At 44.2% G+C, this 12,870-nt stretch overlaps 1 protein-coding gene across 1 annotated transcript in view; it reads right to left on the bottom strand.

Annotated features, from left to right (window-relative positions):
* Window positions 1–1,275: 1,275 nt before the first annotated feature.
* Window positions 1,276–12,870, bottom strand: part of ZFYVE1 (zinc finger FYVE-type containing 1) — a 29,427-nt gene continuing 17,832 nt past the window's right edge. The window contains exons 4-11 of the mRNA XM_066608368.1: window positions 10,837–10,943; window positions 10,057–10,165; window positions 6,645–6,742; window positions 6,430–6,547; window positions 5,446–5,616; window positions 4,705–4,885; window positions 3,336–3,443; window positions 1,276–1,776 (exon numbers count right to left, since the gene is read on the bottom strand). Coding sequence (XP_066464465.1) covers window positions 1,544–1,776; window positions 3,336–3,443; window positions 4,705–4,885; window positions 5,446–5,616; window positions 6,430–6,547; window positions 6,645–6,742; window positions 10,057–10,165; window positions 10,837–10,943 — 1,125 coding nt within the window. The 3' untranslated portion in view covers window positions 1,276–1,543. The remainder of the gene's footprint in view (window positions 1,777–3,335; window positions 3,444–4,704; window positions 4,886–5,445; window positions 5,617–6,429; window positions 6,548–6,644; window positions 6,743–10,056; window positions 10,166–10,836; window positions 10,944–12,870) is intronic.

Genomic DNA, 12,870 nt, shown 5'->3' with positions numbered 1-12,870 from the left:
CCCACTACACTGCAGAAATAGAAGCCAGCATCTTCAACAGTAAAACAGGTCCCCCCATTCTTGGGATCAGTTTTCATCAAGTGGATGGGTGAAAACTTTAAAAAAATAACCTACAACTTTAAATATATTATGGCTGACATTATAGAATCAGGATCACTGAAAAGTTCAAAGTCTGAGTTTGGATTAACACCCGTCACACAGCAACTCAGACTCACCAATACTTATTAAAGGAGTTGTCCAAGATTTTTTTTTTTCTTAAAGGCAGGGAATGTAATATAAAAAGGTTTACTCACTGATTCTATTCCCCACCAGTCCAGCACTGCCAGTCCTTCCAGAGTCTTGCTTCACAAGGCTTCATACATACACAACGGCTGCAGCCAATCACTGGCTTCAGCAGTGAACAGCAGAATCTCACTAAAGCCACTGATTGGCTGCAGCAGTCACGTGTGTACACGGGCATGTCATTGCTGCTGCCATGTAAAACAAAGCCTGGCGGGGAGGACTGTGAATATGCCCATGCCAGCGAATATACCTTTTTTACAACATTCCATGACCTTAGAACACACACTTATATATAAACACACACACTCATCTCAGACAACTCCTTTAAACGGAAAGCAATTTTTTTTTTTTAATGGAAAAAGAAGAACATTTTAACAAATTTTAAGATTTCCACATATAAATTAACATAAAATCATTAAGTGTTGAACGGAAGCAGTCATCTTTTCGCTGGCCTATCTGATAGCATAAAATAATGATAGGCATGTGGATTACAATGATAAGTATCTATCTGTACAGTAGCTTGGGAGATGCTTGCATTTTATTAGTAGCAGCCACACAGAGGACTAGTTCTCAATATTCATGAGCAGCTAGCACCGCCCACACATAGGGCTAGCCACACCCACCCACTAACCAATGACCGTCAGCCATCTCACTATTACTGCACATAGCTAACTACAGCTCATGAATACCCAGAGTCCTCTGTGTGGCTGCTCGTAATAAAATGCAAGTTTCTCCCAAACTACTGCACAGATACATACAGCAGATATATCGCTGCAATCAGTGTGACTGTTGGAGAGATGACAGCTTCCCTTTAAGTAGTACTGGAACCCCTTATGCAAGACCAGGAGCCCAAGGCTGAAAACGTTGCAAAATGCCCTGATAGGTGCTGGAATACAAATACGCTCCGGCAGGAAGAGTATCATCAGGAGTATCTCAGCTGTCATACTGAAAAGCAACGGCTGAAGAGATCCAGAAATTAAACATAAAAAGTCCTAGTGTGGTGGAGCAGCAAGGTGCATATGAAGTTGATTTTTATTCCAACGTTACAAAGTGCAGATTATATGCTTTCAGTCTCCTAAACAGAGCACATGTGGTGCCATGATGATGGTAATAATAAGGATGATGATGAGGATGATGATAAGAGACCACAGCTGATAGGTCTGAGCATGCATTGGTAAAGAAGCCTATAGATGAAGCTAGGTCCCATTATTATCTAGCCCTGAGAAGGTACTGAATTGTGAAACATGGTAATGGAATATGGTTATAGGTCACCAGGTTTCTTATTGCAGTTAATACAAACACGAACAGGATGATCCCAGCCCCGGGAGGGTACTGCTCTTTTATCACTGGAACAGTCCCCACAGAAGCCCTGTCCACAAGCCCGACAATGGTGTTTGGAGAGTTTGATGTTAAATTCTTTTTTGCAGTTGAAGCAATGTGTGATCTCATGGTCTGGAATCCAATAGGCAGGTCTTGCTGCGTCTTTCATTAGGCCTGAAATTAAGTGTGGAAAACAAAATGAAGAATTGTAAAAAAAAGTACAACTAATAATGACATTCACTTTAATTAAGAGGTTTTCAAGGCGACGCCAGATGTCAGTTCCAGGCTACATCGGGGATCGGAGTAGATGTCACTGCTCCGACCCCTGTAGATTGGCCGTTGATCGTAATTGCATACCTGCAATTACAAGTGCACTCCCATTGATTTCTGAGCCTGCAAGTACAAGTGCCGACCACTACACAGGTCGGAGCAGCGGCTTCCGCTCTGAACCGGTGTATCCCGGCTGTGACAGCCAGCACTGGCTGGAAACCCCCTTTTTTTTCCATTCAATGTAGCATGCTATATCAGTCCCTTAAGACATTCTGGGAAACACTAAGTAAAAACACAAAAACACCTCCACCAACCTAAAACACAATGGTAACCCATTTTAAAAATTGATGTTTACAAAAACTATTTTAAAAGAACATAAGAGAAAAAAACTCCTTAAACTAAAAACGTTCAACTGCATTTGGTCATAAAAAGGGAACCGGTCACCTCGTAACAGGACATAAACTAAGTTATTGTGCTGTTCGGGGAGGTGAAGGGGGATACATTTATATCCTAAGCCAAATCCTTGTTACCGCGTTGTCCGCAGGTGTAGTCCACACACGGTCTGAAAATCTGATTCTTTTCAGACAGGTGATACGCATGCCCGTAGACGTCTATGGGGAACATGTGCACAGCAGAGTCAGATGTGCGTATGCACACACAGCAATCTTCCATAAACACGCACACTCGTCTGAGCATGCATATTTAATTCAAAGTGTGAGGAGAATACACCCCCTACCAGAAACCTCATCTGGCATCAACTTCATTTCCATAGGAACAACATGCCTCTGCCATGCAAGAGATTGGCCAACTTTTATCTTATGTGTACAGCCAACTTTAAGGTCTCCAACTACTTAAAATAGCTGTTGGCCTCCCAACTCTCATCTGTCAGACTCCTCTAATAGCAGCATATCTCCCATGAGGATCAAGGGAACAGCATGTTGAAATTCAACATGTCCAGTCCTTTACACCTCCCTAACATATGGCATCAGGGGAGAGTCTTGGGACCCCTATACACACACACTAGATAGTCAGCAGATCCCACCGAAATCAGAAATATGGCCAATATTTATCTAAAGGCCAATTTACCCAACAATTGCACTTTTGAATACTTGTTCCCAATCACTGCCTTGTGTAAACATACACAGTAATGAGCTGATTGCATCTTTTATGGGGGCATAAAAGTCATTGGATTTTAGCAGCACATTGCCTCATGTGAACAGAGATTTGCTGCTAGTGATAATGAAACTTTATGCATACGATTTCACCACCAATCGTTCGGACACATGTAGTGCTGATGATTGCTCCATGTATATGGAGTTAAACAAGTGCAGATCTAATTGCTAGGTCACCGATCAGTGCTGTTTACCAACAGCAAGTCTACCAGTGTAAATGGGCCTGTGTATGGGCACTTCTAGTGTTATAATTATACCCCAAGTCCGTTTATTTATAGTATAACTTCTTACCTAAAGGAATGTCAATGGCCGTTGCCACTGCTCCTAATGTGTTCTGTACAGCTTCACCAACCTTTCTTGCTATTACAGTACTTCCTTCATCCTCTTCACTGCCCTCCGCTGCAAAAAAAAAAAAGAAAAAAGGATAAATACAAAAAATATTCACCCCCTAGTTCATTGGCAAATGTTATCTGGCCGCAATAAGAACATACTGTAGTTTTGCCTCCGTACAAATTACTAGTCAGGCCACATAAAGAGTATTGCGCACAATTCTGGACTGGATATCTGTGTCTAAGAGGGCATTCACACGGGCGGGCACGATACCCATCGCACAGGACACTCCAGTCATGTACTGTGCAGGAGACCTCACAGCCACATGTTCTACTTTCATGTAAATCTCGCAGGAGAATAGAACATTCTGCGACGGTTGCATCTTGCAGTGTCTTTGCGGGAGAAAAATCGTCCATGTAAATAAACCCATTGAAAAGAACGGGTTCTATTTTCGTGCGTCCCACAACTAACAAAACTGACATGATTCTATCGCCTGTCTGAATGCGACCTCAGAGAACACAGCTGAAATACAGAGGAGGTTGACCAAGGCAATTAAGGGAACGTGGAAAGGGTTTATTGTACTACCAAAAAAGAAGGGTTATTCAGTTTGGAAAAAAGATGGCGATTTATTACAATGCTCAAATAGATGAATGGGCAGTACAGGTTTTAACACTTGGGCCTGTAACAAAGAGGGCATCCTGTACGTCAAGCGGAAAGATGGTTTCATCATAGATGGGGATTCTCTACTTTAAGAGAAGTGAGACTATGGAACTCTCTGCCCAATATGCTGTGATGGTGGATTCACTCAACAAGTTCAAGAGGGATTTGGAAAGTAATAATATCACTAGTTATGCATACTAGATTTATGCTGAGGGGATGTTGATCCTGGGATTTATTCTAGAATGCCAGATTTGAAGTCGGGAAGAAATTTTTCCAGTATTATAAGGCAATTTGCAAATACCATATAGGGGGTTTTCCCCTCCTCTGGATCGACAAAGTAAATGGATAGCTTGAAATAGATGGATGTGTGTCATTTTTTTTACCTTATTAACTATATAATCCCATAAATCCATTATCAAGTAAAGCACCACTACACTACAATATTATTTACTATTAGTCAATGTGAAGACTTGCTTATACAATGGGCAACTTTAACAATTAACATCTTATCACCGGACACTGTGTAAAGGGAAGAAAAGGTCAACAAAGATAGTCAAGTGACAAAGCTTTTTTTTCAAGGTCTTATTAAGTGCAGTTTAATAACAACCAAAACAGTTTAGGCAGGGTTTTTTGGAAATGTACATAGAGGGACAGGTAATGACAGTCTTACCAGCATGTGTTCCCCTCAAGTCATAGCAGCAATCACATACACGAACTGGGGACAGTCCCCAACCTCGCTCAGGCACTGGACGGCTTTTAGATGAGCAGCTGTCACAGAAGCCCTCTCCACAGTAACGGCAGTGATGTTTGGTGTCATTATCCTTAAAAGGGATTCTGCACTTTGTACATTCCTATGAAAGTAAACAGCAATTAGAACTAGATTTAATAGTAATACAAGTTGGAGACGCACCTTCTGATAGGTACGCAGACAGGATGGAAGATGCCATGGATGTGGTCCATGAGCTCACCTCACTGATTTCTGAAACAAACATGGCTACAGACCCTCTTATTTTATGGACCAGTGAATTAAGTGGAGTTGGAAAACTTGCACACTGCTAATACCCCTGGTAATAAAGGCGCTGATGTACGGTTGCGTTCGTTCTACAGTTGCGTTTCAGAAAAAAATGACAAAGGCACCACAGGCCTATTGTTCTAGGGATCAGTGCTTAGTAAATTATGGCATATGCAAGTGATCATCACTTATTATGGTGGCAAACCCCTGCTTGATGAATATTAGTTATCTTTAGATGAAATCTGGATAGAATCCACAAGAACAGCCGTACAAACGAAAGTTTTATATGAATCCTTTGGATCAGATCCTGCATTTTACTACATGCGCACCATGAACTATAGCAACCTAAAAACAAAAGAAAATTAAAAGCTTTAAAAAATAAAGAAATCACAATCATACCAGAATTTGGGAGTTTGGTTTCCAGTAGGCTGGAGCAATTTGATCAGTCAACCAAGATGTCACTGCTTTTGTGGGTCCAATACTTAATTCAGTCACAGACTGGGCCATAAAGTTCATACCATCCAGAAGACGCTGTGCTGCATTGTTGTTATCCTTCAAGAATCCATCAGACTAAAGAATTGTAAGAAAATGTAGTGTTTTATTTCAAGGTGATGAACATTTTGAACCATTATTTTAAATATCTGGCGGGCCATCACTACAGCCCGTTGGGGAGGAAGGGGTTATCTTAATCTAGCTTTTAAATTCAATGGTAGTCCAGGACTTTTACTATTGATGGCCTACCCTTGGACAGGTCATCAATAGTTGATCAGTGGGGGTACGCCGCTCTGTATCCCCATCAATCAGCTTATTGTCTCAGTGCAGAGGGCTGGATGTTGTCATCGGTGGTCAGGGCTGAAATGTAATACCTGGCTTTACTTCCATTGAAATCAATGGAAGCAAGGCCTCCCATTATACTTCCTGCTCTGACCGCAACAAGGAGCCAGAAGGGTAATAGGAGACAGCATTCCCATTGATTTCAATGGCAGTGAAGTCGGCTAATACACTTGGCCCTGACTACCGTCAACATCCAGCCCGCTGCACTGACAGCAGGGCGGATGATCAGCTGATCGGTGGGGATCCTGAGCAGCAGATCTCCACCGATCGACTATTGATGACCTATGCCGAGGATAGCTTATCAATAGTACAAGTCACAGTCTCCTAATATTTAGAAGAGGTCAATATCCACTTTAAATCTCACATTCAATATTTACAAAGAAAGGAACATAAACCGGTTACAAGAGCATGCAGGACTGTGAAGACTGGCAAACACCGTGGACGAGCTTTACTTCTCATTAGTGGCTGGACATATATGCAAAATTAAGGATATCTGCCCTAGATGTAACAAAGTAAACGCCTCATAAAAATTAAGACTGAATCACTTACATCTGGCCATACATGTTGTATCTCTGTGCGCACAATGGTATCAACTGGATCCTGATTTCCAAACCAGTACTGGCGACTGCGATAGATCACCCCACAGTTGGGACATTCAATCACATACCTACATGTAAAAGCAAGAAACAGGCATTAGTACAAAGAGGCATCTCAATTAAGTATTGCAGATAATGGTGTCAAGTGAGGCCCAATACAGGACTTACCCAGACCATGCATACTTGGCAAGACCCAGCCAAGGGGAGTCTGTGGATGCCGAGGTTTTGGGTACCACATGCATCTCTCTTCCACTTTCATAACAAGCCTAAAAGAGAGGAATACGAAGATTGGAGTACAATATAACAGACAAAATAAAACAAAGTCTCTGTTCACAGGTTAATCACTAGAGATGAGCGAGTGTACTCGGAAAAGCACTACTCGCTCGAGTAATTTGCTTTATCCGAGTATCGCTGTGCTCGTCCCTGAAGATTCGGGTGCCGCTGCGGCTGACAGGTGAGTCGCAGCGGGGAGCAGGGGAGAGCGGGCGGGAGAGAGGGAGAGAAAGATCTCCCCTCCGTTCCTCCCCGCTCTCCCCTGCAGCTCCCCGCTCCGTGCCGGCACCCGAATCTTCAGGGACGAGCACAGCGATACTCGGATAAAGCAAATTACTCGAGCGAGTAGTGCTTTTCCGAGTACGCTCGCTCATCTCTATTAAAGGGGTTGTCCCGCGCCGAAACGGTTTTTGTTTTTTTTCAATAGCCCCCCCGTTCGGCGCGAGACAAACCCGATGCAGGGACTTTAAAAAAAAAAAACGCACAGCGCTTACCTGAATCCCCGCGCTCCGGTGACTTCTTACTTACCCGGTGAAGATGGCCGCCGGGATCTTCTCCCTCGGTGGACCGCAGGGCTTCTGTGCGGTCCATTGCCGATTCCAGCCTCCTGATTGGCTGGAATCGGCACGTGACGGGGCGGAGCTACACGGAGCCGCTCTCCGGCACGAGCGGCCCCATTGAGAAAAGGAGAAGACCGGACTGCGCAAGCGCGTCTAATCCGGCGATTAGACGCTGAAAATTAGACGGCACCATGGAGACGAGGACGCTAGCAACAGAACAGGTAAGTGAATAATTTCTGATAACTTCTGTATGGCTCATAATTAATGCACAATGTACATTACAAAGTGCATTAATATGGCCATACAGAAGTGTATAGACCCACTTGCTTTCGCGGGACAACCCCTTTAATCACTTTTGATGGCAAAAACACCACACCAAGTTTTGAGGGCTTTTGCTAGAAAAATTGGTGGAAGCACAATGGACCATATTATAAGTCAAGTGGGTGATATCTGGCAGCATACTCGTGCATACACAGCAACACATCAAACAAGTTACTGAGGCAGTGCTGGCAGTCAACTGCTTCCAACATTACCATTCAGTGTGAATTTAAGTGCTCAGTTCTCTCCTAGGGTCTTGGTCTTGCCTTTTGTACATGTACAGAGAGTTCTCCAGCTAAGAGTGAAGACTTTGGGCTCCTCAAAGCAGGGAATGTCCATAGGTCCAACCCAACCTATCATAATTTTATGACCTACGACTTAAGAACGTGACCATCAAGCAGAATCCGGAGCAGGAACCCGCCCCGCGATTCCGCAGCAAATACCACCCATAGCACGATATGGAAAAGAGTTTTTCCTCTACACGAGCGGAAAAAATCCATTGTGATTTTCCACTCGCGGAGGGAGAAAAAAAACAAAACGCAGTATGCTGTCATTGAGTGCGGATTCTGTACAGACGGCTTCCATTGAAGTCAATAGAAGCCGTCCGACCCACAGGCCTTCTGCAATGACATTTCGGAAAGGTCGCGGGTACCCATGTCATCGCATAGCAGGAAAAGCAGTGATTTTTTTTAAAAAACCCTGTACTGCGCATGTCCAACAACTCGCCGTGTTGACCATCCACAGTACAGAAAAAGAAGGTGGTCGGGTACACACAGATGCCAGCTACGGTCTCCCACGTGTGGAATCCGACCCGGTCATGTGCAGCTAGCCTTAAGGCTGCCTGTCCACGGGCGCTTTTGAATTGCGTTCCCGGCGGCGATAATCCGGCGTTGCTATGGAAAGCGCAGCCCCCGTCCACGAGCGGAGAATCATAGCGATTCTCCACTAGCGGGCGGCAAATCGCAGCATGCTGCGCATTGCCGCGATTCTCTGTGGGGAGCCTGTCAGATAGGCTCACCGCGGAGATACGTCTGCTGGCTCTTGCTCCCGGGCGGCAGAGATCCGCCGTGGGATACCGCAACGTCTGTGGACAGGCAGCCTAAGGCCGCCTACAGACGGCCGGGTCGAATCCCGCTGTGAGAATTCTCGCAGCGGGACCCGACCCGAGCCCCTGCAGGGACCAGTGCGGCGTTCACCTCTCCCACGACTCCGGCTCTTTGATCTGCGAGACCCGCACAGAAATAGAGAATGCAGCGATTTGTTTTCCGCGTGTATTTTCACATGGACAAATTGTGGCCGTCTGCCTAGGATTGCGTATTGTAATGCAATCCTATGCAGGCGTCCAGGGGCGGAAATTCTGCGGGAAATACCGCCGCAGAATTTCCGCCCGTGTGCAGGGGGCCTAATAAAGGCAAAATAATTTTATGTATAAACACAACTCCCTATTTAAAAACAAAACTTCATAAATATTCCGAAAAAGTTAAGGAACCAACAGAAAGTAGGATAAGGGACCAGAAAAATTCCAATTCTAGGGGCAAGTTAAAGAAACTGTTCTACTATAAAAACAGAAAAGCCCATTGAGAACCCTGAGAGTTCAACCCCACCTATCATAATTTCGTGGCCTAGATAGGAGTGCAATTTCTAAGGTAATGCTAGCACCATCATTGGTTAAGAGGAAATTGTTTCTGCTGTGCAGTGTTTCCACACAACAATGTAGCAAGTAAGGGTGCGAAGCTTCAGACAGCGCACTTAGCCCAGCGGCAGTCAAGTCAGCATGTGTGTTTAAGGTGTATGTATATACATGTATAATGAGTGTATCAGAGTATAAGCTATATTGTGGTGTATCATATAGCAGCGGTATATATGCGTGTAGTATATAGGCACTACAATATCAAAATGAAAAAAAAGCATAAACCTTGAGGCAAGCATGGCTTGTGCTTACAAAAAAATTTTTTTGAAAACTATATATTATTTTTTTTTTTTATAATGTAGACCTGCTCACAACACTTTTCAGAAAAGGGAACATGGTCTGCAGGGAGGGGGCAAGAACGCCACAGTGTGACAGAAGTACTGATTTAAGTTATACAGGAAATCTATTACAGTTCTAAGCTAATGTAGATCTCGATATAGGTGTACAGACAGCCCGAGACACTCCTGTCTCAGCTTACAGTAAGCACCTTGTCCAATTCTGCTATTACCGGTAGATAAATACTCAGTGACCAAATTAAAAAACCAAAGCTCTTTGTTCACGCAGCAGTCAGCATAAAAAACATCGCTGGATTGCTGGCTTCTCGCTGCGCCTAAACGCTCCCCACTCAGTGCTTCACATAGAAGGTGAAGCGCCGAGTGAGAAGTCCGCGATCCAGCAGTGAAGTCTGCATATCTAAACTCTCTGCTCGAGCGCTGATGTTTTTAGTCGCTAGACTTACCTTGCAAGTAAACACTCTGTTGTCATACTGATGGGAGTATCTACAGCGTCTTGATGCTTCGTGAGCAAGCCCTTCCTTGCAGTGATTCATACTGTTCTTACATCCTGCTCTAGAGAACAGGAGATCAGAATAAGACAGCAGCAACAAGAAACTTGTACAGAACTATAAAGCAGAAATTAAGCATAATTATTGAGGTTTTTTTTTACCTAAATGTAATAAAATATCCAGTTTTGAGGGCAACCCTATCCCTACCTTCTTGCTGCTTGAACCATGGGCAGTATGAAGACCAGACAGGAACCCACATTACAGGGATGGAGATTCTATTCTGAAATGGTGGAGCGGCAGAAAGGCACCAAAATCTGCAGCGGAAGGACCGTTGTCCCTTTACTGCAGTACCGGACACTCAACGTCTGTTTGTGTGCGGCTGGGTCTTCAGCTCAGCCCATTCAAGTATAAAGAGTGACATGAACACGTGGGTTGCTTTGTTGGTACTACATTGAAGGGTCTGCAGCACACTTTATTCTGTACTACCGTTTGGGAGGAGAGGGGGATAACCCAGGAATGCGAGCCAGCAATACATCAACATAAAATCTCTTTAAATCTTAAGAAAGTGATGTCCCACCTGAACGTCCCCTTATCCACATGTCCTATTAGGCCATAGGCCCAGAATTAGAAAAAGTTATGTTTTTAAGGAACACTATGGCCTGTGAATAGGAAATGTTGTTTAAAAGTACAGTCTTGTTGGCCAAAGCCAGATACCAAGAATGAAGAGATACTTACCCACAGCTAAGACATAGCGTAGAGCAGGTAAAATACTCATCAGGGAAGAAACAACTGTGTGTCATTTGATCATCAGGTATTTCCCCACTAAAGCGATCGCTCAGTGCCTGAAAAGCAACATGATCAGTAATGTATATTTATATAGACACTGGTTTGTGTGTTAAAAGATAATGTAACTTGTGATTTACCCCATCAGACATATATAGCATATATTGTGGATATGCCATAAACTTCTAAGATGGAAATACCTACTTTTGGTTGGGTTCACATTGCACTTGCTGTGCCTGCTCAGCCTTTCTGTTCCAGGGTTCCATTTGGATCACCAAAAACAGCACAAACACCGGAAAGAAAACCTGGTCAAATTGAGACCTTCTTGGCCTTTGTCTGACTAATGAAAGCGCGTGGTTCCAACTGGAATGCTGTTTTTCGTGATCCTGATGGAACCCTGGGATAGAAAAGCTGAGGGGGCACAGCAAGTGCATTGTGAATCCGGCTTAAGAGAAACCAAGTACATAACATCAAGCCTATAAAACTTAACCCACTGTGACCTTTACCTTAAAAAAAATATACATTATTATGGAAAAAGTGGCTATTGGGTTTTTATATTACTTTGAGCGTAAAGGCCAATTGTGTACACAACCAAACATGACCGCTTACCTCTGGTATGTTAACATATACTGCAGCCCCACATATAAGTTAATGGGGTCAGTAGGGCTAATACTACAGCTATCTCCAGCAATCCCATTTAAAATAAATGGGGTGGAAGCGAGCTTGTATGACCATGGCTCCACTCAATCTCCTTCTTACTGTGGGGATGCAGTAAGCCCACACTGAGGATGACAGGGGACAAGAGAAATAACTTGTACTTCTGGTACAACCCCTCTTTAAAATACTACCTCGGCTTCCTGCTGATATTCCCCAGTAAATATACGCACATCCTACGATTGGACCAACTCTGAAAGTTGCCATTTGAGTCTTCCTCAGATCAGACATCTCTTCGAGAGGAGCCATCCAGAGAGCAGTTTTCAGAATACTACAAAGATGAGGTAGCCTCCAACCATTCTAAGTACAGCTTAAAAGGGTTGCCCAGCTTTAGATGATGGATGGCCTATCATCAGAATAGGTCATCATTAGTAGATTGGGAGGGTTTTACAAGCTGGGACCCCCACCAGTCAGCTGTATGCTGGATTGGTGCGCTCGTCTAAATTGGGAAAATCCCCTGAGTTTATGCTGTGCTAACGATAGGACTTACTGTGCTGAGGATAGGCCATCAATAGTTTAAAGCTGGACAGTGTATTTAAGTACCGTATATACCGGCGTATAAGACGACTTTTGAACCCCGAAAAATCGGGTCTGAAGTCGGGGGTCGTCTTATGCGCCGGTAATACAAAAAAAAAAAAAGTGTAAAAAAAAAAAATTCATTACTCACCTCCCCCGGCGTTCTGTCGCGCTCCGGCAGGATGTCGCTCGCTCCTCGTCCCCGGCGCAGCATTGCTTTCTGAATGCGGGGCTTGAAATCCCCGCTTCCAGAAAGCTAGTACACACGCCGGCAGCCATGACAGCATTGAATGGCTGTGATTGGCTGAAGGCGCACGTGTTAGCAATCACAGCCATTCAATGATGTCATTGAATAGTGTGATTGGCTGAAGCCACGTGTGTTTTAGCCAATCACAGCCATTCAATGATGTCATTGAATAGTGTGATTGGCTGAAGCCACGTGTGTTTTAGCCAATCACAGCCATTCAATGATGTCATTGAATAGTGTGATTGGCTGAAGCCACGTGTGTTTTAGCCAATCACAGCCATTCAATAATGTCATGGCTGCCGGCGTGTGTATTAGCTTTCTGGAAGCGGGGATTTCAAGCCCCGCATTCAGAAAGCAATGCTGCGCCGGGGACGAGGAGCGAGCGACATCCTGCCGGAGCGCGACAGGACGCCGGGGGAGGTGAGTAATGATTTTTTTTTTTTTCTCCACTGTATACCGGCGTATAAGGTGAAAGTTGGGGGGGGTCGTCTTATACGCCCCGTCGCCTT

This window comes from Eleutherodactylus coqui, chromosome 6 (assembly GCF_035609145.1).
Source record: "Eleutherodactylus coqui strain aEleCoq1 chromosome 6, aEleCoq1.hap1, whole genome shotgun sequence".
NCBI classification, from domain to species: domain Eukaryota; kingdom Metazoa; phylum Chordata; class Amphibia; order Anura; family Eleutherodactylidae; genus Eleutherodactylus; species Eleutherodactylus coqui.
This window is presented reverse-complemented; position numbering and strand designations above follow the sequence as displayed.